At 45.9% G+C, this 25,922-nt stretch overlaps 1 protein-coding gene and 1 non-coding gene across 2 annotated transcripts in view; one reads left to right on the forward strand and one right to left on the reverse strand.

Annotated features, from left to right (window-relative positions):
* ARID1B (AT-rich interaction domain 1B) overlaps nt 1-25,922 on the reverse strand; it is a 322,235-nt gene that overhangs the window by 258,780 nt on the left and 37,533 nt on the right. The window contains exon 2 of the mRNA XM_049765312.1: nt 14,836-15,030. Coding sequence (XP_049621269.1) covers nt 14,836-15,021 — 186 coding nt within the window. The 5' untranslated portion in view covers nt 15,022-15,030. The remainder of the gene's footprint in view (nt 1-14,835; nt 15,031-25,922) is intronic.
* LOC125996800 (U6 spliceosomal RNA) lies at nt 7,513-7,614 on the forward strand. Its single transcript, XR_007491477.1, has one exon. It is a non-coding gene; the product is annotated as a U6 spliceosomal RNA (small nuclear RNA).

Below are 25,922 nucleotides of genomic sequence, written 5' to 3' on the forward strand. Positions count from 1 at the left end.
ATCTCTGAAGAAAATCTAATGGGCAGAGAGATAGTTCAAAGGGCTGGAGTGTCTGCACACATACAAGCGAGTGCGTGCGTGTGTGTGCATGCGTGTGCGTGTGTGTGTGTGCGCGTGTGTGTGTGTGTGTGAGAGAGAGAGAGAGAGAGACAGAGACAGAGAGACAGAGAGAGACAGAGAGAGACAGAGAGACAGAGACTGGTGATGCTCAAGTTTTTACTTCCTGACTCTGTACAAGAATCACTCCTGGCAGTGCTCAGGGGGATAATGTGGGATGCCAAAGAATCAAACCCAGGTTGGTTGGTTGCAGTGATCTCCCCATTGTACTATTGCTCTGGCGACAGGAGGTCATGTTTTGCATGCAGGAGTCACAAGTTCAATCCCCAACACTGTGTTTTGGACATTGAGCAGGGAGGAAACTCTCGCAATGACTGGGACCAGGTAGGTCCACGCAGGAAAAAAGATCTCAAAAAGTTTTCTGCTCACTCTGGATTACAAGCAGCAGCAGCCATCAACCAACTGGAAGGAATCACCTGTCTCGCCCAAGCATGTGCAAAGGATGCCCAATATTTCCTTGGTGATAGACAGCAAGCCCAGCCAATGGAGAGCCCATGTCACTCGTGCATTCCACCAATGAGCAAGCAGTCATTCACTAATGCTGCAGACCCTCAGTCCTAGGTCTCTGTCTCATTGAATCCCTTGAAGTATGTTTCTGCTTTGACAGTGGAAATGCTGCCCTATTCAGGAATCCCTGCATAAAGTCAAGTAGGGCTTCAAATTTATGCAGTTAAACTTTGTTACTTAACAAGAAAGATAGCAGATTAGGGATGGTGAGGGGCTTACGAAAGAGAAAATAGGACAGGAGTTTTCCAAAACAGGCATGTAGGTCTCGTATAAGGAAAAGGTTTTGGGGAATAGACTAAGCCTAATGCATCAGTTGCCTGTTGCTGTCAAAGAACTGGACGTCAATGAATGATACGCTTAAAAAATTATATGTTTTTACTTGTTTGTTTGTTTGTTTGTTTTTGGGCCATAACTGACAGCATTCAGATGTAACTCCTGGCTCTGTGCTCAGAAATCACTCCCATCTGGGGCCGGAGAAATAGTACAACGGCAAGGCGTTTGCCTTTCATGAAGGACGGTGGTTCGAATCCATATGGTCCCCGGAGCCCGTCAGGGGCAATTTCTGAGCGTAGAGCCTAGAGTAACTCCTGAGCACTGTCAGATGTGACCGAAAAAACAAAATAAATAAATAAGTAAATAAAAATAAAATAAATCACTCCTGTCAGGCTCAGGGAATCACATGGGATGCCGGAAATCGAACCTGGTCCATCCCGGGTCGGCTGCATGCAAGGCAAACTCCTTACTACGATGCTATTTCTCAGCCCTATTTATTTTACCTTTACAAAATAAGCAACAGAGCTTGGCTTCTAAGTGTGACAGACATAGCTGACATTCCATTTTCAGCTTGGCAAAGGGGACAATGGATTTTGCATGAAGCTAAGGCTCATTGTCAAAATGAGGCCCCCAGAAAGATGTCCTACTATTCAACCACTCAGATGAATAAATGCTGGCCTCTGTGATGAGCAACAGGCTAGCTTCACCAGAACTGAGTTTCTGCTTCTGCCGGAAGGCAGAGTTCAAGTGCCAGGACACTGATCTTACTTGGCTTGGCAGCATGTGGAACAGAACAACAGCTGACCTCCTTGGCCTCAACTTCCTCATCTGAGAAGTGAGAACCCTAACTCCTCAGCAGACCACCACAAGGAAACTGCTGTGGTGTCAGACTGTGGCCGACACATTACCTATTACTCATCAAGAGAAGCTAAAGCAAAGCAGGGCCAGGGTGATATGAGGGCAGCCAGGTAAACACACGCCTGTACTCCCTGTCAGGACGACAAAAGCGATCGTCATCTTGCGATTAAAAAAAAAAAAAAGGGTCCATCAACTGAGAAGGAAAACTGAATCAATTTCTGCACTTCCTTAAAAGTGAAACTCACCAACTAACCATCTTCCAAGATCAGTACAGAGAGATTCTTTTTCGCCTTTTTTTAAATTATTATTAATTTTCTTTAATGATTTCTGGGTCATACCTGGTGCTGCTCAGGCCTCACTTTGGTTCTGTTTCAGGGATCACTCCTGGCCAGGGCTCAGGGCACCATATGGGGTGTTAGGTATCAAATTTGGGTCAGCTACATGTAAGGAAAGCGTCCTATCTGCCCTAAGCAACAGAGGGGCTCCTTCTCAGGTGTCATCGAAGAGACATTTCTGGAATCTGGTTCTTTCCTGGAGTATGTAATTTTGGAAACAAGCAGTCAAGTGCAGTGTAGACATAATAGTAACAACTTTACATCTTTGTCCACACTACAGTCATTTCCTAGCTCCACTTTACAGAAGTTCTGCCATGCCCAGAACACATGTGAGTCAGGGGATCAAATGGGATGCCACAGACTGAATCTGGGACAGCTGCATGTAAGGCTTGTGCCTTACCCACTGTGCCATTGCTCTGGCCCTGGAACCCAGAATTCTTGTTTTGATTTCCTTCCATTCTTCTTCTTCTTCGGTCCTCTTCTCTCTAAACAGCATCTAAACTGCCTTTATTGCCTGCCCTCTCTCACTCAGAGGAGTGATCCACACTCAGAGTGTGGATCTAGAGATCCACAGGGCACATTTTCAGGGCTTCTTCTGCATAAACAAAGATTTTCCACCCCCTTCCAATAACAGCATGGATAAGGGTTGGAGCAAGCTGTTACACTGTGTATGGAGGCGGCCCAGGCTGGCATAACTGGAAGGAATACAGTGCCCCCATACTGCTGAGGACCAAACTAGTAGTTCCTCCAACAACACAACACAACATACACACACACACACACACACACACAAGCACGCGCAACTCAGAAAGGCACACATATAAGTGGCCCCCTCACAGCCTCCAGTCCTCCACCAGTGATGCAGAGTCCTGTCCTTCTCACAGGGAAGAATTCTCAACTGTACTCTCTTCAGTCCACCTTCAGAACCCAAAAGCAAGGTTAAAAGTTCCACCCAGGGGCTGGAGTGATAGCATGGCAGTTAGGCATTTGTCTTGCACACGGCCAACACAGGACAGACCCCAGTTTGAATCCCGGCATCCCATATGGTCCCCTGAACCTGCCAGGAGCAACTTCTGAGCACAAAGTCAGGAGTGACCCCTGGGTGCTACCAGGTGTGACCCAAAAAACAAACTTAACAAAAAAGTCTCACCCAAATGGCTGTAAAGGAGTTCCCCTTAAGTCAGTAATGGAGTTGTGTACCAACAGCTCAGCCAACCAGAGAGCTGGCATCAAGGAACTCTCTGGCCAGATGCTTTTCTGCCCTTTGTTTGGTCTTGCTTGTGGCTTGTGAAGTGCCAAGGACCAAACCAGAGGATGCGTTACAGTGGGGCGGAACCATGCCTGAGCTCAGGATGTGATATGCCAGGAGAAGTGGGTGACTTGCCAAGAGTGGCTGCAATGGGAAGTGCTTTGGAGGAAGTGGACATGGGCAGAGCAGGGAGAAAGCAATACCTGTGCTAGGCAGCTCAAGACAAGCCTACATCAGAGGCTGCATCATAGGAAGTGGCCTGGCACAGATCAGGGAATGAGCATGGGTAAAGGCACAGAGGTAATTGGGGTCTACGTGATGCACAGCCTAGCCCAGCCAAGGGGAACCTGAAAACAGGATCCAAGAGGTTCATCTAAGGAAGCCCATGGCTGAGTGAGAGAGGGCGGGCAATGAGGGCAGTTTAGATGCTGTTTAGAGAGAAGAGGACCAAGGAGGAAGAATGGAAGGGAATCAAAAAAAGAATTCTGGGTTCTAGGGCCAGAGCAATGGCACAGAGGGTAAGGCATGCCTTGCACGCAACTGACCCAGATTCAGTCTGTGGCATCCCATTTGGTCCCGAGCATGGCCAGGAGTGAGTGATCCTTGAACACAGAGCCAGGAGTAAGCCCTGAGCAATGCAGGGTGTAGTCTGGGTCTGGAATACAGAGTCGCATCCATGGCTCCTTCCAGCAAGGCTCATGCTACTGTGTGTGTGCAGCCAGATACCCAATAACCCCCTTGCCAGAAACAGCTTTCTGTGTCTTCTGATACACTGGAAGTTGTGAGACTTGATGCAATGACCTCCCCAGGGTTCCTAAAGCTCAGAGGTAAGACAGTGGGAGGAGCCAGCCAGGGGCTGGTGTGGAGAAGGGTGCTGGCACCCTGAACTAGGGGTGGAGGGACAGACATCTGTCTTCTCCACCCCCTCAGGCCCAATAGGACATGTCCCTGGGAAATCAGGACCTCTTAGCTCTAAGACCCAAAGTGGGGCCTGGAGAAGAGACAGTCACTTCTCTGGGAAGTCCAGGGCATGGAGGCCCTTTTAGGGATGAAAAGGTTGAGCTCAAAGCACATGGGGACACTGCCAGGGAAGACCACAAATGAAGAGGGAAAGAAGCTGCTGCCTTTTTGAAAGAATCTGCAGGCCTCAAGCCTTGTGTCAAACATACCCTGACCCTAGGCATCTTCTGGATGTTGCTACAACACAGGAGTCTATGTGGCTCCTCTGAGGTCCCTAGCCTGCTTCAGGGCCCAGAGGGTACCCCAGTTGGACAGTGCCTCCCTCCAGCATTGCTGCTGCAGTCACACATGTGGGACCAGTTTGCCACTGTCTCGGGCCTTGTGGTAAAAATAAACTCAGAGCAGTGACCGACTTTGTGTCTTGACCCCAATACACTCACTGTCAGCTGCTCTATCTCCTTCTTTCAGACCTGCCCCTTTTCTTGAGCACTCTGGGCATGCCTGCCTATGGGGACAAGCATGGAAGTGGTGGCAGACCCCAATTCACATCCCCACAGCCAGATAAGGTCCACTGAACATCAACAGGGGTTACTCTTTTGTTTGTTTGCTCTAGGGCCACACCTGACAGTGCCTGGGTCTTATTCTTGGCTCTGTGCTCAGGGATCACTCCTTGAGAGATTCAGGAGACCAGATGAGATGCTGGGGATCAAACCCGCATCCGGTATGTGCCAGGCAAGTAAGTGTCTTAACTTCATAGATGCTTTCTTATAAAAGTAGCTTTCAAATTCACAGAAGAATCCTTTAAACAGCTTATCTCTGGTCTCGGGGATCACTTGTGAGCACAAAATTAGGAAGAGCCGCTAGCTAAACAGGACTGAGTGTGGACACACACAAACACACACATGCCAAATCTGGGAGTGGTCTTCATTAGTAGCTCCATGCTTGGCCCCTCTGAAAGCTGAGAATGCTGGGCAGAGTCCATTCCCTAGCACAGTCACCCTTCCTCTGCTTCCTCCACTTGTCCACCCACCTTCTCTCCAAACTTCCTCTCAACTGCCAGTTTATCCAAATTCTCTCCTAACAGGACACCCATATTTGAGGCCTGCAAGCACACCAGGCCTTTGCTTGGTGGGCCATGGCTCCTCCTCACACAAATACCACAGTTGGCTGGTGGCTGGGCACACGACAGCCAGAGTATCTACAGGCAAAGTCATTGTCAGACACAGCAGTCACCCACGGCTCTCTATGTCTAGAGACACAAGTAAGTGAACCAGAAAGGATGTGTGATCACAGGCCCAGCTTTGGATCAGAGGTTCAGGTGTTCTTTGCAGGAGAAAGGGGAGTGGGCAGTGAGGGGGATCGGAGCCAGAGCTGGGCCTGTGGCTCTTTTCCTCACTATTTCTCCCTGGGCGAACAGGAAAGTTTTGAAGGGTTTGTCAAGATAGATAGTTTACACCTTGGCTCTCTTCTTCAGACATCGAGTAGATGTTTCAGTCTTTGATGCCAAGACAAAAGCTTTGTACCCAGAAAAAAAAATTTTTTTTCAAGATTTACAGCTATGGTTACTTTTACTTGCTCTTTAGATTTTTATATTTCTGGTACATGGGGATGGTTTTATTTACTTTTTATACTGTAGTTAGGCCTGAAGCATTCAATGCAACAGCCTGGACAATGTTTTTCAGAGACCACATTTCAAGTTTAATACAGGGGGGTTTTATTGGTTTTGTTTTTTGTAAATCTTTGGTCTTTTATTCTAAAAGGAATTTGGAAAGTGACTTTTATACAAAGGAAGCGTCTATTTGTTTTGTTGTTGTTTTGTTTGTTGTCTGTCTAAACACACTATTCTGGTTGGTCGCAGTTACCGCCAGTGGATAATGCCATTCTTTGCTGATCACTGGTTCAGTCTGTCACGCTTACATGAATTTCTGTGTATTTTACAAGGGTAGACTTTTAACCAGCATTGTCTCTGAGGCTTTTATGATAATTTTGTCTTGTTTATTTTATACATTTGCTTTCGCCAAAGGCATATTCAGTCTATCTTAACAATTGCCCAAGTGGCAATACAATGCCCTCTTCTCACAGGCACAGGGAGGTTAGGGGGGTCCTGTTGGAAGAGCTGAAAGAGGGTTGGGGGTTTTTCTTCTTGAAAAGGGTCAATAGGTCAAATAAGTTTGGCAGTCATTGCTCTAGTTTCTATTAAAAAAAATCCTCAAAACAAAAACCTCTAAATGTTTGTGTCTTTAGTTTTTCCTTTCCCATTCATCCTTATTTTCAAGGTGTTCATATTATAATAAAACATAATCTTCATTCTATTTAAAAGAAACTGATATTTTTTCTCAGAATAGACAAACTATCAAATAACACAGGTGTGAAACCTAAAATTTGCTTGGCTGCTTTAATAATCCAAAAGGAAACATTTATTTTAGCCAAACAATTGTAATGTTTGTCTCCTTTTAGAAACATCTGCTGCCAAAATAAACATTTGCATTGGAAGAAGTGTTTTGGCTGTTAAGATGGTACCAAATAAAATGCTCATGTTCTTAAATAAATATTTTACTGAAAAACACACAGCAAATACACATTCCCAAAGGCTGCAGTAGATAAAGGAAAGGCACACATCAGAATTCCTTTTGATTTTAAAAATCGCTTTCAAAGTAGCTCACTTTTAATTAAGCTTTTATTTAGATTTAAAGTTATACGCACTAGCTATAAATATAAAGCAAACCAAACCATCACCAAATGAACAGACACCCTGGGAGAGGAGAAAAGGTATTTGTGCATCAAACTCAGACCAAGGGCTCATATCCAAGAGCTAGAAAGCACTCCCAAACATAAGAGCAACAACAAAACAAACACCACCCTCAAAAATGCAAGAGGAGCTACAGACACTCTTCAAAGAAGACAGACAGATGGCCAAGGCCCCAGGGAATAGGAAAAGGGCCTGTGCTGATTATCTGGGAACACAAATCAAAATCACAGTGAGACACCACCTCTATCAGGGAGGATGGCCCCTGTCCCAAATGCCAGAAACAGCCAGCACCAGCGGGAGCAAGGCTTTCCTGCTGGGGAGAAAGGAATTGGAGGACAGCCTCCTTGTAAAAATCAGCATTTTCTCCATATATTCCAAATAGAGTTGACATCTGATCCATTCATTCCACTCCTATCTACCTTCGGAATACACAAAACACGAATTCAAAAAGATCCAGGTAATACTTGCTGCGACAGCACATATACTAAAATTGGAACGATAAAAGGAGATTAACATGGCCCCTCTGCAAGGATGACACATAAATTCGTGAGGTGTTCCATTATTTTTAGACAGCATGGTTATAATATACAGAGACAATAGAGATGAGGGCTGGAAGGACTTACTACAAAGAGTAGTGAGCGCAGTTAGAAAAATAACTGCACAGAAAGCTACCATGACAATGATAGTGTGAGAGAGAAATAGAAGTCTGTCTCCCAAAGACAGGTGGGAGAAGAGGGAAATTGGAGACACTGGTGAGGAGAAAGTTGCACTGGTGAAGGTGGTGTACAATCTAGGACTGAAACCCAACTATGAACATTTGTGTAACCATTGTGTTTAAATAATTTAAATTATTTAAAAAAAAAAAAAAAGATTCTTGGGGCCAGAGAGATGGCATGGAGGTAAGGCGTTTGCCTTTCATGCAGAAGGATGGTGGTTCGAATCCTGGCATCCCATATGGTCCCCCGTGCCTGCCAGGGGCGTTTCTGAGCCTAGAGCCAAGAGTAACCCCTGAGCACTGCTGGGTGTGACCCAAAAACAAAACAAAACAAAAACAAAAACAAAAACAAAAGATCCTTGGGGCTGAAGAGATAGCATGGAGGTAAGGCATTTTTGCCTTGCATGCAGAAGGATGGTGGTTTGAATCCCGGCATCCCATATGGTCCCCCAAGCCTGCCAGAGTGATTTCTGAGCATAGAGCCAGGAGTTGCCCCTGAGTGCTGCAGGTGTGACTTAAAACAACAACAACAACAAAAAGATTCTTTTTTTCACTGGAGTGCCACCTAGAGCAGCCAAGATCTCAAACCTATTCAAGTGCCAATGATGGATGACTGAATAAATGTGGTATAGATGTGCATGTTCTCTCTCTCTCTCTCTCTCTCTCTCCTCTCCTCTCTCTCTCTCCTCTCCTCTCCTCTCTCTCCTCTCTCTCTCTCTCTCTCTCTCTCTCTCTCTCTCTCTCTCTCTCTTCCTCTTCCTCTTCTTCTTCCCTCCTTCCCCCCCTCCCTTCAGCTTATAAGGTGAAGTCTTGTCTTTAACTCTAATACCTGAAACTTAGTCAGGTACATTAAGTGAAGGAGAAAAACAAACACATGACATCACTCATATGTGGGGTTTCCAACAAAGCCATGTCACAGACAATGGCTGATGACAATATGACCTCAGAATTGGAGGGAGCAGTAAGGGATATTTGGCACTTTGTGGAAACACTCCAACCCTAGAATATGTACACATTTATATACTTGTATAAAAAAATTTCAAAGGAACTTTAAAGATAGTCATATGGGGGGGCCAGATAAATAGCATGGAGGTAAGGCAAGTTTGACTTGCATGCAGAAGGACAGTGGTTCAAATCCCAGCATCCTATATGGTCCCCTGAGCCTGCCAGGAGCTATTTCTAGAGCCAAGAGTAACCCCAAAGTGCTGCCGAATGTGACCCAACCCCTCCCCAAATAGTCATATAGGGACTGAAGGAATAGCATAGTGGGTAAGGCATTTGGCTTGCATGCGCCCAAACGGGTTCGATCCCCAATATCCATATGATCAGGAGTAAGTTCTGAGTGCAGAGCCAGGAGTAACCCCTGAGTATTTCTGGGTGTGGCCAAAAAACAAGCAAATAATCTTATAGGCAAATGGCTCACCAGCCAACAGTTTATTTGGGGGAGTCCTACAGCCTCACCTGGTGAAACAAGCATTTTAATGCTGAGCCACATTTCTGGTTCCAATTTCTTTTGAATTCTGCTCCAATGCCTTGCAAAATGAGAATATTCCCCATCTTTGTTGTGGTTAAAGAGCTTCACAATACCAATACATTTTCTTTTTTTTTTTTTTTTTTTTGGTTTTTGGGCCACACCCGGTGACGCTCAGGGGTTACTCCTGGCTATGCGCTCAGAAGTCGCTCCTGGCTTGGGGGACCATATGGGACGCCGGGGGATCGAACCGCGGTCCGTCTCCTAGGCTACGCAGGTAAGGCTTACCTTACCTCCAGCGCCACCGCCCAGCCCCTCAATACATTTTCAAAACTGTAAAAAGATAGGCTTTCGGGGCCGAGCGGTGGCGCTCGGTAAGGTGCCTGCCTTGCCTGCGCTAGCCTTGGACGAACCGCGGTTGGATCCCCCAGCATCCCATATGGTCCCCCAAGTCAGGAGTGACTTCTGAGTGCATAGCCAGGAGTAACCCCTGAGCGTCACCAGGTGTGGCCCAAAAATCCAAAAAAAAAAAAAAAAATAGGCTTTCCCATTTAACAAGCACTCATGAATTTAAACCTCTGGTGTACTCTCCCTTCCCCTGGTTCTGCAATTCCAGCAGACATGAGATTAGACAAAAATCTGCAACACAGGTAGTTAATATCTTGCCTTACACTTGATCAACCCAAGTTTCATCTTCCATAGGGTCCCTGAACCTACCAGGAGAGAATCCTGAGTGCAGACACAGGAGTAACCCCTGGGCATCATCAGTTGTGACCCCCAAACCCAGAAGAACCTCTTACCAATCTATTGAAACCTGTTTGATACAATTAAGTCTCTTACACACATATATAAAGTCTATTTTTCCTAGGTGGTATTTCTTTTTTTTAATTTAAAATAAGAACTTTATTATCCTATTTGCCTGGTTGCTTAAAACAAGTACAGTGTGGAACATAGACCTCTCAAAGTAATTCACACTATTTTCTGCCTTTGCAATTGAGGTGCTATTTTGTTTACGCAAAAATCTTCTTAAATCAAGTTAGTCAAAGACCAACCTAAAGGAAACAGGCTGGAAAGAGTGTGCAGGTGCCTCTTATGTTTGCAGAACCTGGGTTCAATCCCAGTCACACATTTAATCCTGAGTCACCAGGAGTGTTCCCTGAATGCAGAGCCAGGAGTAAGGTCTAAGCACCACCAAGTATGGAAAGAGGGTAGGAGGGAAGGGGAAGGAAGGGGAAGCTAGGAAGGAAGGGGAAGGGAAGGGAAGAAAGGGGAGGGGAGGGAAGGGGAAAAGGAAGGGAAGGAAAGGGAAGGAAAATATAAATAAAACAAAATATTTGCTATTCCAGATTTCAAATCCAACAACAGTACCTTAATGTCTAAGTTGATTTCTTTTTTCTTCCAGTCTGACTGAGGCACCAGGACTTAATAATATTCTAACAGTACAATTCCAGGCACAGTTTCACTCACCCCCAGTGCCAATGTCCCAACATGTGAGGTTCCCTCTGGACCCCCATCCCACCCCTTGGTAGATGTGCATATTATCCCCTTACTATGTCTCTTTCTATCCCATACAGGAGTGAGATGGTTTTGCCTTTGTCCTTTTCCCTCTGACTTCACTCTGCAGGAGATCCTAAAATTCCATCCACATTACAGAATAATTGTATGGTGCCTAAACTTTTAAAAATAATCTGAAAACCTCAAGAGGTGGCAGAATCTGGTCCCCTTAAATATTCTCCATCATGGATGATGGAGCAATAATACAGTGGGGGAGGGCATTGCTTTGCATGCAGCCAACCCAGATTTGATCCCCAGCATCCCATATGTCCCTTGAGCCTTCCAAAAGTAATATTTTTTGTTTTGTTTTGGGGCCACACCCAGTGGTGCTCAGGGATTACTCCTGGCTCTGCACTCAGAAATTGCCCCTGGCAAGCTCAAGAGACCATATGGGATGCCAAGGATAGAACCGAAGTCCTTCCTGGGTCAGTCGCGTGCAAGGCCAATGTCCTACCGCTGTGCTATCACTCTGGACCCCCAAAAAGTAACTTCTGTGTGCAGAATAAACCCTGAGCATCACCAGGTGTGACCCCAAACCCACACCCTCCCAAACAAAAGAGATTATTCATCCCTGCACAGTTCTACGTTCGATGAAATCAGCCTGTAAACTTAGGTTAACTATCCTCAGATTTGAATTCCAGGGGCACATTCTCCACAGAGGCAGAGAAAATTCATTTCCCCTCTCAGCACAGTAAAAACCCAAGTAAGTCTGGTTTCTAGGGTGCTGTGCAAAGCTAATCTGGTTAGCCACGTATTTCAGCAAGCGAAAAGACCACAAATCTAGTTCCATTGAATAAATACCAAAAAAATGAGACTGCATTATCACATCATGCTCCAAAGACCCCTGTCATAAGTCTATTTCCAAAAATAATGACCATCCAAATCAAGAAATGGCCAGGTTAACGCTCGAATCAAACACTCTAGTGGCAGGTTCCACCTGACTCTTGGGGAGGAAGCCAAGTAAGAATGTGATCCAGGTTAAATTTCCTCTAAGCGCATTGCTCTTCTTTCTGACAGAAAGACTCTCTTAAAACTATCATGGTGGCGACCAGGAACCAAACTGCAACCCCCTGACCCAAAGACAACTTACCCCTCAGCTGCTAAGTGGACAACTCAATTTACAAATTTGAATTCCTGCATTTGAATCTTCTGCAGAAAAATATCTGAGCAATATTAAATGAGCTGGATGCGGCTCATCAAAGGCTCATTAAGCAAACACAGAAAAGCTTTGGAGGCAGGCCAACGCCAAGGCATGCTCAGGTGGAGATGACCACTCAGAAAAAAAAAAAGCATGATCGTTGTTATCTTTCAACTTTTCTCTCCCCAAAGAGCCATGACGACAGTGCAGCTCAGCCAATCATGACCACTTTAGGAGAAGATGGACAAGACCAGCAGCCAATCGGTCTGCCAAGACCAATTGGACCAAATTTACAGATTCCAATTTTGGCAAACAGAGTGATCCTTGAAAAATCCTCATTAATGAAGACAAACTAACGCCATCAAAATGAATGTGCCTGACAACTCAATACCAGCCTCCCTCCACTTTCCCATTCCAAAGTGATAGTTCCCTCCACCTAACTGGTCTGACGAATTGGATACTATAAAGGCTCTTGATTATTCCTCTGTAAATATTCTTAAATGTTGCACAAGTTGAAAAAGCTTTAAAAATATTTCAAATGTTGTGCAACTCAAAAATACATTTAAAATATTTTAATATTTGCACAATCCAAAAATGCCCCTTCAGTTATTTTTATTAGTCTTTTCAATTTCAAACCTTAATGCAATATTTCAAGGCAACTTTTTTTACTTAAAAGGTGAAAAAAAGCAAGAGAGATTATTCAGAACCCTCGATTTTGATCAACTCAGCAAGAAATTAAGCAGTGGTTACAGCCAGGGCTTCTAGTTTCTTACCAGACACATTTTTCCCCTTTTATTATCACAAAGATCTGTGCTAAATTAGAATTAGGCCTTCCTTTCGCTTAGCAGTAAAATACCTAATCTAAAAATTTTAATTAAAAATTTACTGAAGTGCTTTGGTAGGTAATCATCAGTTTGTCCCTACACATAAATCCAAGAGGTAAGGGAGATCCACAGGAGATTAGAGCCAGAAACATTACAAGAAAACCAAGATGCTGAGATACTGCAGTGACTTCATGTATTTGTGCACCTCTTCTACTCTTTCAGGTGTATGTATGTAGGAGAAGAAGATGATGGGGAAATACATATTTGTATATGTTTTTATATATATTATATGTCATATAATATATATTATATATGTATACACACACACACACACACACACACACACACACACACACATTCCTGGGTAATCCTTCACATGTTCCATTCCCACAATGGACAAGCTCACTCAGCCAATGGCAAACACTTGTACCAGAGAAGCATCCTTTGCCTATCCCAGGAATAAGTTACCTTCTGGAAACAAATTTCACATTTTGTAGAGGAAATATAGTGAAGAGGCAGGTGCATAAAGCACCAAAAAAAACTAAAAGGGACCAAAGACTTCTCCAAGCTTCCCTCCACCAGCCTGAAAACAAAGACTATCAGCAGCACTTAAGAGGCAGAGGCAGGGGGAAGCCCCAGCTATCTACCCAGAGTGGAGGCAACTAATTCCTACACCGGTACCCCACTGTAAACACCCTATGTGAGCACACAGCTCTACAACAATAGTAAACTCAGTCAGATCATTCTCTTCAGCCAAGTCAGAAAGCATCTAGGTCCCGGGTACCCTTCTCAGCCTAAGCACAGCCGCTCTGACCCTAATAAGAATCACCAGGAAATTTCCGGAACAGCATGGAGCCGGGCTGGCAACTGGTTAGCCAACACATCAGCCATACGCCCCACCACAGGTCCAAGACCTGTGGATCTCTAAGCCAGTATCCCAACAAGTGATTTACAGTATGATTTATAAATGATTTACAATATTTACTGAATCAACAATATGATTTAGTCTTACCCAAATTTCACAAAAGAGGCCAAACCCTAAGGAAAACAAGTAAACATTCAGGTTTACTACTGTGAAAATAAATGGCCATTAATGGTAATCCCAACCACTGAAAAATTACCTAAAAGGAAAAAAAGGTATTTTTAAGAGCAAAAACAGTTTTTTTTTTCTTTAACAACACAGATGCCATCAAAATCTAAGAAAACATCCATTTCAAAGCCTCCAACTGAAAATAAAGAAACCCTTTACAAAAAGGTTCTAAAGAAATAATACTACATTCAGAAATGGCAGCAACATAAATCTGGGGAGACATTAAAAAAGAAAGCCTCAAGTTGATGTGTGATCTTCATGGCCATTCTGGGGTGGTGGTAGTTGCTGTTGTGGGGGAGCATAACTGGGTGACGGGGTAGAACTCAAAGGCATGAGGTCACAATACCCAGCACTAAAGGGGCCATGTGGAACTAGGGACAGGGTTTAGGGGTGCTCCTGGCCTGGCCCATTGCTGTTTTTAAGTATTTCACCTAAAGAGGTTTATTTGCAGGGCTGGAATGATAGCATAGTGGCAGGACGTTTGCCTTGCACACTGCCGACCTGGGACGGACCAGTTTTAATTCCCATCATCCCATATGGACCCTCAAGCCTGCCAAGAGTAACCCTTGAGTGCCACTGGGTGTGGCCACAAAACCAAAAAACAAGTAGTAGTAGTTATTTGCACAGCTCAACTGTGCCACAGGTCACTATCAGGAATGACAGAAAACCAAGTTCATTTTGGACCTCGGCTCTCTCTAATCTGACTCCAATTGGGACAAGGTGCAGCTTTCAAACACCGATGAGGACCCTGGCCCTGGGACAAATCCAGCCGTTCAGTCTTAAGAAGTTTCAAAATCGGGCTTCTCACCCCTTGGCTCTTAAAAGAGGGCGAGGGCAAGGGGATAGTAATTTGGATTATCTGAAGAAAGTAAAACACAGAAAATCAGAGCACGACCTCTAATTATTCTCAAGACCAATCCAGATAGACAGTAAGACAAAGACAAAATGACCACCAGCGATTGGGGTTATTGGGGGGGGGATCTGATGGCACAAACCTGCTGCTGTGGGTACTGCATTCCCCCCATGGCTCCTGGGGTCCGACCTTGGATGCCGATTGGATACCGCTGGGGACCTGGGGGCCCATAGGAGCCGGTGGGGTACGGGCCACTCTGCGGGGGTTGCGAATGGGGGTTCCCACCCATTCCATACAGCTGAGGCCTCTTCATCACCATGGGATCCATTGGACTGCCCTGGGGGCGGGAGGGGAGAGAAAGAAAGAAGCACCTCATTAATCACCAAAAACACAAGGATACTAACAAGCCACAACCAGACAGGTGGAATGTGGAAGAACATTCAAAATTAGATAAATAAACTGGTAGGTATAAGACATTACATTATTATTATTTATTATTATTATTATTATTATTATTTAATGTTTAGAAAGGTTTCTAACAATTAGGAGGACTCCAGAGGAAACAACTTAAAGAAAAATTGTGACTCCAGGGCAGAAAAGAAAACATCTAAAATTCAACTGTATGTACACAGAAAATGAACCGACCATTAACATCACTCTTTCTTGCAGCTTAGAGAGGCTGGAGAGGTAGTCCAGTAGGTAAGGTGCTTGCCTTGCACACTGCCAAGCTGGGTTCATTCCCCAGCATCCCACAGGGTCCCCTGAGCACGACCAGTAGTGGTCCCTGAGTGCAGAGCCAAGTGTAAGCCTTGAGCAATGCCGGGTGTGGTCCAAAAAAAAAAAAAAATCAAACCAGGAAGACAAAGACAAGAAGTAGGTAGTGACACTCTCTGACTTCAAAACCCTCTTCAAACAGTGATTTAATCCCAGTCCTGAGTCTGCCAAGTCCTAAGCACCCACCGGAAAGAGGGGAGATCGCAGGGAACCCAGGGTGCCAGCAAAAGCTCTTCAGAGTGCACTAGCGCCCAGGAATAAGCATTCGCACTGACCCACGAGCCTCTCACCAACACAGCCAGCTCAAAACCAGACGAGTTTTATTTTGGGCTCAGTGAGTCAGCCCATGGGCCTGAGCATCCCAGGCTGCCAGATGACTATTGGGGTCACTGCAGGGTCTGGCCAGGTGCTTGAGCGGGGGTAGGCTGTGGGGGGAGCAGGGAGCAGAGGCCAGGGGGTGCTTAGGGTGGTGCTACAGGGTCACCTGCCTGCAGCCCTGCTCCTTGCACAGGCTTTGGCCACACTGAGCTTGGAACCTGGAGTGTGTCAGGAAGGGTGTGGGTGGAGGTAGAGGACCAGGCTCCACACAGGAAACAAGGTGATAAAAACAGGGGCCACCCAGGGAATGAACTGCCTGGGCACCAGGGAGACATGCATCTGTTTACAACAGAGTGAGATGGGATTTGAGGCCAGAAGGGTCTGTCCTGAGGTAGAGCGCAAGGGAACTGGCAGAGGTGCCCCAAAAAAAACACACTTGGAAATGCTGAGTGGAGCTTTGGGTAGCGAGTTGGATACCTGCTAGGGGGCCGCAGTATGAAAGTCAGACGTTCAGATTACATAAGGAGGGAGAGGAAGAGAAGCATCTCCAGCCTGGGGTCGACGCACCAGGACGGAGATGAACAGAGTCACCAAATGGGGAAGTTTCTGACCCATTTCATTGCTTCTTCCCAAGTCTATTTGCAGGTATCCAGAACCAAGGAAAGGGGCTGGGGCAATAACACAGTGGGATGGTGTTTTGCCTTGTGCAAAAAGGACCCAGGACCCCCTGAGAACGCCAGAAGTGATTCTTGAGTGCAGAACCAGGAGTGACCCCTGAGTATCACCAGGTGTGACCCCGCCGCACACACACAAAAGGCAACTAAAACTCACTTCCCCACAGCCCATCAAATCAGCATCAGGGATCAGCCTTGGTCTGAAAGTACAGTGTGACAGGCACATAGTATGTGTTCACTAAAAACAAAAACAACAACAACAAAAACAAGGAGACGATTGGAGAAGGACAAGTCCCCGGAAATATCCCTGTGGTGGAGGATCACCAGGGATGAGAAAGAGGCTGAAGGGGCTGGTCAGCAGATGCAGCACTGGGTTGGGTATTGCAGGGAAATGCTGCTGAGCTGGGTAAGGGCCATCTAGGGGTGGAAGTCCTGTCCCTGAGACCCACATCCAAGGCTGCAGTCAGTCTGGGCTTCTTTACTCTGGGGGCCACTGGAGGGCCTTCCCTAGCACACTCACGAGGCCCCACATCTCTATTGCTGCAAGCCTGTGTCCTATGTGGGAAACTGGAGAAAAAAGGGGGGTTGGCAGAGGCACAAGATAGAGACAAGCTGGGTGCCCCAGGAGGAGAGGAACTGGCCAGAAGCGAGTGTCACCCAAACAAGAGCACAGCAGAGCCAGCCAGCTCTGCTGGGGCCACCATGACAGGGTAGGCCTGTGTGACTGCTAGTGGCCAAGATGTTCTGTACTCACAAATATAGAACCTCAGAGCCCCTTTCTGGGTCACAACCAACCTCACCCTTCATTACACCAGCCAGCACCCCAACCTGCTGTTAGGAGGCTGATAGCAAGGACCAAGAACTCCCTCTTCTCAGAATAATACAAAAAGTAATGAACACTTAGAAAAGGCCAAGAAATCGTCCTCCGCACACCCTTTTGAAAAAGAATGTAAAAAATAGTCCGTGGAAGTGTGAAAACTGGAGCTGAGGCCATGGCTGTGAATTTCAGGTAGAATTTTCGGGCCCAGGGCCCAGGGTTGAGTTAGCCCCAAGGGCAGATAAAAGAGGCTCACAGGGCCAGCTTCCCAAATGGGAGTGAATGATTGAGTCATCTCTGTTTTAGGGCCGCAGATCAACAAGGAAGAAAACTCATCTCATCACTAACAAGAACTCTTTTTGCATTATTTGCCTTGTCAATTGCCATGCAGTCAGTCAACAGTCCTCCAAGTTCAGTCCATTCGCACCCAAGTCAAAAATGTTTCTGCAACCCCTTAGATTTCCCCCCAAATTGGAAAGAAAGCCTGAAACCATGCAGGTTTCTGGCACCTTTCCATGGGCACCAACTGAAGACAGGAGGCAACCTACAGGCTGTGCAAAGCGCCCGGCAGGGCCTTCCCTCCCGGTGACCTACTTAGTAGCGTTATAATATTATTCACCCACCAATCTGCCCTGCTGTGCCACTCACTATTTTTAACTCTCAGGAGGTACACAGGTAGGATCTGAAGCCCGCTTCTTACTATCCCCTTAAAGAAACCAAACACCAACCTGGATCTCTCTGCTTCTTTCAAAACAACACCAAGATCAGGTTGCTTCTCCCCATCCCTGTCTCAGACAACAAAGCCATCTCAGTTTTTCCTCATGGTCCCAAACTGGTCCATTCCTTGCATCGGCACAAACAGGAACATTGTCCCTACTGGGCAGACTTGGTGGCCAGGGAAGTGGTTGTGTGCAGGGAGGCCGTGGGTGCCATCTCGGGTATTGCACTCCTCTCACCAAAGATATCAAAGACTTCTTGGGGCCAGAGCAATGCCCAGTGTTGAGGGCATTTGCCTTGTACATGAACAACCCAGATTCAATCCCTGGCATCATCCCAAGCTTGCCAGGAGTGAATCCTAAGTGCAGAGCCAGGAGAAAACTCCTAGCAACGCTTGGTGTGGCACAGAAACAAAAAACTAGGATATCAAAGAGTTCTCTCTAACTGTGTTATTCTAACATGGCTTTTCCTAATTAACAAAACACCAGGACCAGAGTGGTAGCACACTTGCATACTTGCCTTGCACACAGTGACCTAAGATGGACCATGGTTAGATCCCCTGACATCCCATATGGTACCCCAAGCCAAGAGTGATTTCTGAGTGCATACCCAGGAGTAACCCCTGGCCCAAAAACCAAAAAATACAAAAACCTTTTTAATTTTATAGCTTTAGAGGCCCTATCCTGACCCACTTTCTGTACAGCCCTCACCTATACAGTGTAGAGGGCCCCACAACTCTACCTCATCTTGACATCATGCACTCCTTCTTCAGATCGCCTGTGCCATGAACATACAGAGTCTGAAACACTGAGAATGTCTAAGGGGCTAAAAAAAACCCAATGGAACAGTCAATAAGACACAAGAGGATGTGAGAGCAAAAATGAGGAAACTATAAAGAGAAATGACAAAACGAGAGTTTAGTTAGGTGAAAAAAAAACTCACTGGAAGGCGCAACAGTAAACAACTGCTGAGGACAGAGTCAGCAAGCTCCAAGATAAGGTACATGAAGCCTGAAGAAACCAGAAGATGGGGGAAAAAAAAATTTAAGCCTCAAAATAAATGAACAGATGACAATAGAACTCTGGGATAAATTCAAAAGGAACAATCTAAGGCTCATATGGGTCCCAGTAGACCAGGAAGGAAATTCTGAGGTTGAAGCAATAGTTAAAAGAAATTATGACTGAGAAGTTTCCAGATCTGAAGAGCACAGACAGCAGAATTCAAGAGGCCTGAAGGGCTATCAGGTAAAAGAAACCCAAATAAAAAGACTCCAAGATGCATCCTAATCAGAACAATGAAAGCCACAGGTAGAGACAAAAACTTAAAGTGGCAAGATTAATAGAGGAAATCATATACAAAGGAGGGTCCTTAAGAGTTACAGCAGGTTTATCAAGTGACACCCTGCAGAAATAGTAAAAAACAAAATGAAATAAAAACAAAATGCTTCACCATGAATATTTTCCCCAGCCAGATTTTGATACTGATTTGAAGGAACAATATACAACCTCACAGATAAACAACAGCTCAGGAACTTTCTAGGCTTGAAACTCTACATGGGAATAAAGAAGCTCTGTAAGGGGATAACAAGCCCCAAAGGCAATTGAAAAAAAGAGCAGGAGATCTGGGGGATAAATTAGGGAAGGGACAACGATGGAGGGGTAAAGTGCCTGCCACAGAGGCAGGAAGAGGGACGCTGGTGGCAGGAAGTCAGTGCTAGTGAAGAGATGGGTGTAGGCACACTGTATGTCTAAAACTTTGAAATAAAGAAGGATTGGAGAGAGGGCACAGTGGGTAGGGTACCTGCCTGGCACTGCTAGGTGTGCCCCCCTCAAAAAAATAAATAAATAAAATAAGGAACTTAGTCATGAGTAACTTTGTAACTCTAACTCACAGTAATTAAATATTTTAAAATTATAAGAAATGTTTAAAGCACCCACATTTCCCATCCTGGAGTAACTCAGAAGGAAAGAGTCAGCTTCTTTCTGATCTATGGATTACAGAACAGGCTGTATTATGGTTAAACATGTTTTCAGAGCCTGGCTTGGGAACTCAAATATCTTTTCTGGTGGGGTGGGCTGGTTGGCTGGGTCACAGCTGGTGGTGCTTACTTTCGGCTTTATATTCAGGAATAGCTCTTCCTTCACAAGGCTCAGGAGACCATATGGGATGCCGGGGATCAAACCTTGATGCCAGGCCAAGTACCCTATTCATTATACTGATACTCCAGCCCCTCAAATACCCTTTCTAAAAGAGTGGAAATTCCCTTTTTTTTAATCACCTATAAGGTGTCCTTAAAGGTCCAGGTTCAAGTTTACAGTTTCACATGTGTTTATGATATATAGATATATGATACAAATATCAAGGAGAGTTTTTGAGTGGTTTCTTTATTTGATCTCCAACCTACAGTGAGCATTTCACCATCTTTAAAGTCAAATTCCTTAAACTACCAGAAATCACAAATGCCCAAAGTACTGTTAATCGTTTCCTTTCTTTGTAAAATCATACATATGACTCTAGATGAAGAAAAAAGAAACGGGGGGGGGGGGGTGGTGGTGCAGAAAAACCTACTTCTCCTCTAAATTACTTGGTTCAATATTTCCCCTTAAAAGAAAAAACAAAATAATATTTTATGACCTACAAAACAATAACAATGATTAAGCCAAACCATCAAACCCAATGCAAGTCAACTGATCTTTGCACACAAACAGGTATAAAATGGTGGCAGAAGAACAACAACAGACCACCAGGGAAACTTTAAAACCTAAGAGTGGGGCCCAGAGAGATAGCACAGCAGCGTTTGCCTTGCAAGCAGCCGTCCAGGACCAAAGGTGGTTGGTTCGAATCCCTGTGCCTGCCAGGAACTATTTCTGAGCAGATAGCCAGGAGTAGCCCCTGAGCACTGCCAGGTGTGGCCCAAAACAAAACAAAACAAACAAACAAACAAACAAAAAACAAACCTAAGAGCACTCAGTGGGGGGAGCACTGCCATGTGAGAGCCATAACCTCAGGAGCCACTGGGTGGGAAGACCCAGATCTTTCTACCCTGTTCCAACTATGACATTCCCCAGCTCACAGATTCCATATTAGCTGCGCTATGGTGATGGGGACAGCTATGTCCACAGTGCCTACTGCTTTCTGATGCTAGGCATCCCTGAGTAAGTAACCTTCCTCTTCCAGAGTCTCATTCCCTCCATCGCTGCTGCTATGATCTCATCGAGGATCAAACTCAATTTCTTAAGACTTAAATGGAGCTCTCATTCTCACCCTCACTAAGTGGGAGGAGCAACACTCCCCCCAAAGATTCTGGTGAAAGCTTGAGCCGGAAGACTCTAGGGGGTGGACCTAGGGGCAGTCTAGTTGTTGGGGAAAGACAATTGCAAGAGCCCAACTATTCAAGAATTTCCCAATAGATCAGTCTGACCAGCACAACGGGCATGCCAAGGAACATACATACACACAACAACCCCATATGTAATGGAGTTTAGGGACTCATTCCTGTTCCTATGAGCAACCGGACTGACCCACAGCCAACTGTCCCATGAAAACCTGTTGGTAGAAGCCTTTGGAAATGTCTCTCAATTGGTTCCTTTGTTTTTATTGTCAAAAGAAGTTTACCATTGCCTCTTCAACTGGCTTTTTCCCTCCCCTTGGCGTGGGTTTTATTTATCCCAATGAATGCTGCTTTGAAGGCTTGGAGGGGAAGTTGCCATCTTGGCTTGTGGGTTCCACATGGTGGAGTGATTGGCTTGTGGGTGAACAGCTTGCAGTGTGAGTTTCTGGCCCCACTATTCCTTCCCAACCGTGTATGGATTATTTCCTGCATCAGAATTGCTGCCGGACCTATTTCTCTGTCCTACCCAGATTGGGGGCCTGGGAATCCCTCTTCCTCCCTGGGGATTGTAGAATGCATAACCCAGCATTTCACAAAAGTCATCCATGCTGCAGTGTCTCTGAGCACAGGCACTGCAAACTGGAAGCACAGGCTCCCACCCTGGCATCCTACGATGTCCTGGGCACCATCAGAGTAACCTCCAAGCACAGCAGGCAGCATCCTGCTGAGCACTACTAAGCAAGATCACCCCTGCAAACAGACAATGAGCGACTAGCTGATTCTGAGCCCCCCCCCCCAACTTTCATTGCATGCATGGTAGTGCCTGTCGGAGGGGGCCAGATTATTGCACCCCCCCCCCCGCCTCTGCTCCATGGCTACACACACACACCCATATACTCGCTCAAGATCACATGGGGGATTTTCCCATTCTTTTTCCCTCTGCATATGAGGGCAGCTCCACCCGTGCCCTCTGCCCAAAGATGGTACTTAACTCCTGGGTACTTTCTGCATGTGTCATTTGTCATATCTTACCACCCAAGTATACAAAATCATGCCATGTCCAGGCCTTTGCATTTTTCACCTCTTATTTAGTGCAAAGCAGGATTAGTGCAGAGCACCTGAATATTACACAGTTAAAGAGTGACACAATGACTCCTTGGGAATCCAGATCATGTCAAGGAAAGGGGTATCAAAGGGATAAAGTCAGACAGACAGACACACACACAGCCAGAATGTGATATGTGGCAAGGTGGGGCACAAAGGTTCCCTAGTGTTCTCTGATCAGCACCAAAACAGAGCTACCTGGTGCTCAGGGAGTGCACAGGTGGCCCATGTTGGAAACCCAATACCCACCCAGACACCCCTTGAAATCAAAACTAAGACTTTGGCATGGAAGATGAGCCTGGTGTCCTAAAGGGAGTAGCCATTTGGGCTACCAGGAAAGACCAGGATACTCAGCTGCCACTATGATGGTGACCCGGGCAACTGATTACGGGTGACGTGAGCATGGGAAGCAAATGAGAGCCAGGCCTTGTGGGGACTTGCCCAGGGCACAGATACTCCTGATGAGAGCAGAGGCTCCATCCAACTCAGTGCTAAGCTGGGATTCTGGGAGGTGAATGCCCCCACCATGCTGGGTGTCTGGGGGTAACTCTGGAATCAGGTTATAGTTATAAGACCCCATACTGGGTCACAACCCACAGTTTAAGAAGAATAAGGGCTTAAGAAACTCATCAAAAACTCCTCTAAACTCTCCAAGTAAATGACCAAAGTGCATTTGTGGCATAGTCCGTTTCTGAGGAGAGCTTGGTAAAGGAATCCACAATGAACCACAATCTCAGCCCACACACTCAGCCTGTGTGAATCCCCAACAGTGAGGAGGAGGAGGAGGAGGAGGGGAAGAGGAAGAGGAAGGAGGAGGAGGAGGAGGAGGAGGAGGAGGAGGAGGAGGAGAAGGAGAAGGAGAAGGAGAAGGAGAAGGAGAAGGAGAAGGAGAAGGAGAAGGAGAAGGAGAAGGAGAAGGAGAAGGAGAAGGAGAAGGAGAAGGAGAAGGAGAAGGAGAAGGAGAAGGAGAAGGAGAAGGAGAAGGAGAAGGAGAAGGAGAAGGAGAAGGAGAAGGAGAAGGAGAAGGAGAAGGAGAAGGAGAAGGAGAAGAAGAAGAAGAAGAAGAAGAAGAAGAAGAAGAAGAAGAAGAAGAAGAAGAAGAAGAAGAAGAAGAAGAAGAAGAAGAAGAAGAAGAAGAAGAAGAAGAAGAAGAAGAAGAAGAAGAAGAAGAAGAAGAAGAAGAAGAAGAAGAAGAAGAAGAAGAAGAAGAAGAAGAAGAAGAAGAAGAAGAAGAAGAAGAAGAAGAAGAAGAAGAAGAAGAAGAAGAAGAAGAAGAAGAAGAAGAAGAAGAAGAAGAAGAAGAAGAAGAAGAAGAAGAAGAAGAAGAAGAAGAAGAAGAAGAAGGGCAGACCCTTGCTGCTTATCTCTTGGTTCATTTCCTCATTGGCTGATACCTGGTGGGGCGTGGAACTTGTCAACTCTGTTTCTGACCATAGCATTGACAACGGATTAAAGAAATCAGCACATTTCCCTCCTGCTGCAGGCAGGTCTGACTCTTTCGGTGATAAGGACACATAAAAGGACAGAGCTGACCACTGAGTGCCATCAGTGCTGCACCTCAACTCTGGGAAGAAACTGACACTTAGAAATCAGTCTCAGGACCCCTCTTGGCCCTCAAGCCTGTGACTGTGGTGACTCCCTGGCCACGCCTGGTCTACCTCTATAATTAAACAGTTTTATTTCAGAAAACAGGGAGACTCTGATATGGTGTCACCTGGGGAGGCCCCTGCTCTGTAGCTTAGGGCCACCAGAGTTCATGCTTACATTTCAGAGCCCAGCGTGTGGGAGGATTAAATGAGGTGACAGGCTTCCTAAGCCCATCTTTTGTTCTCTTAGCAAGTCAGTGAATTGAAGTCAGAGTGAAAATGCAAACACACACACACACACACCAAACACTCAATAATTGATTCTACTTCCTTATCCCCCCACTAGACACCAAACACTCAATAATTGATTCTACTTCCTTATCCCCCCACAAGACAACTAAATAAAGGTAGAATTTCTGTCTGATTCTGACCTGGCACTCAAGGCCCTGCCAGAGTCACAAGGGTTCTTGGGGGACACTGGGCCACGATGATCAACAGGGACAGGAGAATATGGGCACACTGCCCATGTCAACCAATCTCACTGCCTCCAAACATTCAGGTCCACAGGCTATGTCACTCCTGAACTTGTTCCCACCAGCCACCCTGGATTCCTGCTGGATGGCTAAAGCATCCAGTTAACTGATCCTCTGGAGACCCCTCCTACCTGATCCAGATGTGCAAGCAGAATCCCCATGGGCCCTGTCCCCTCCTCTGCACTACAGCCACACCCAAAGCCAGGTGTGTCCAAAGAGTTCTAAAAAAGCCATGAACTGTCCTCCCAGACTCTTCACCTGCACCATCCACCTACCCAACAGTGACCTTAGCAAACACCCTGTGGTCGTGGGTGCCCAACCAAGAGTAACGATGGCACCCCATTACTCCAAAGTGACCAAAAGCCCCACATATCTCCCGAGAGTGACCATGGATCCGCCATCTGACCCTAGGATTGGAACACTGAGCAGAGAAGAAAAAATATCTCAGCTGGGTACCACTGTCACTGAGATATCCCAGTATGTGCCTGAAAACCTCTGGGCTCCTCTGGTTTTGCTTAATTTTTTTCCCCAGAAATTAGCAAAGCCTCTTATTTGCCTAATTTCCCAAGCTCGAGAGCCCGCACATATATTTAATGGGCCAATTGTTTAATTGACCCATACTTTAAAAAATTAATTTAGAAAAAATGGATCATCTTGTGAAAAATAAAAAGCCCAAGTGTATTTTTTTCCAAGGGTAAATGATCTAAAACGATACCCAAATTGTCACGGAATATGTTCCCCTTTGTCCTCAGCTTCGTGAGTCTCACCATCTAAACCCCACTTGCATTATTGGGGTTCTGACCACTGCTAACATGCACACCTTGGAGCAGGCTCTGATTTAAAAAGAATTGCACAACACAGGGGCCATATGAAGGTGAATCTGAAACCAGGAGGAAGGTTCTTCATGAGCTCACAAGTCAAGTTAAACCCACACAAGCCAAAGTCCCATGACATCACCTCAGTGACAATGCAAGAGGCATATAAAGCAAAGTCACCTAGGACACAGAGCAGAGAGGCTGAGCAGAAAGGGGCTGGGGATTAAGGGGAGAAAGGGTGCAAGGAGGTAGGTGGGGGATGGTGACGTCTGCAGGGACCTTAGTAAAGTTCCGTGGAGGTGCCATCTCAGAATGTTCACTGAGTGCAGTGCCCACCATGGGCAGCAGACAGACTAGGTGGATACAAACCTGGGTGTGCTTTGCCAGAGTCCAACACGGTGAAACCAATGTGTTGTATACTTGCTGTCCTCCGATCTCTCTGGCCCCTACAAATTGGTTTTAAAAAAAGGAAATAAAAATGACAATTCCTGGGGCCCGAGAGATAGCACAGTGGCGTTTGCCTTGCAAGCAGCCGATCCAGGACCTAAGGTGGTTGGTTG

This window comes from Suncus etruscus, chromosome 18, assembly GCF_024139225.1.
Source record: "Suncus etruscus isolate mSunEtr1 chromosome 18, mSunEtr1.pri.cur, whole genome shotgun sequence".
NCBI classification, from domain to species: domain Eukaryota; kingdom Metazoa; phylum Chordata; class Mammalia; order Eulipotyphla; family Soricidae; genus Suncus; species Suncus etruscus.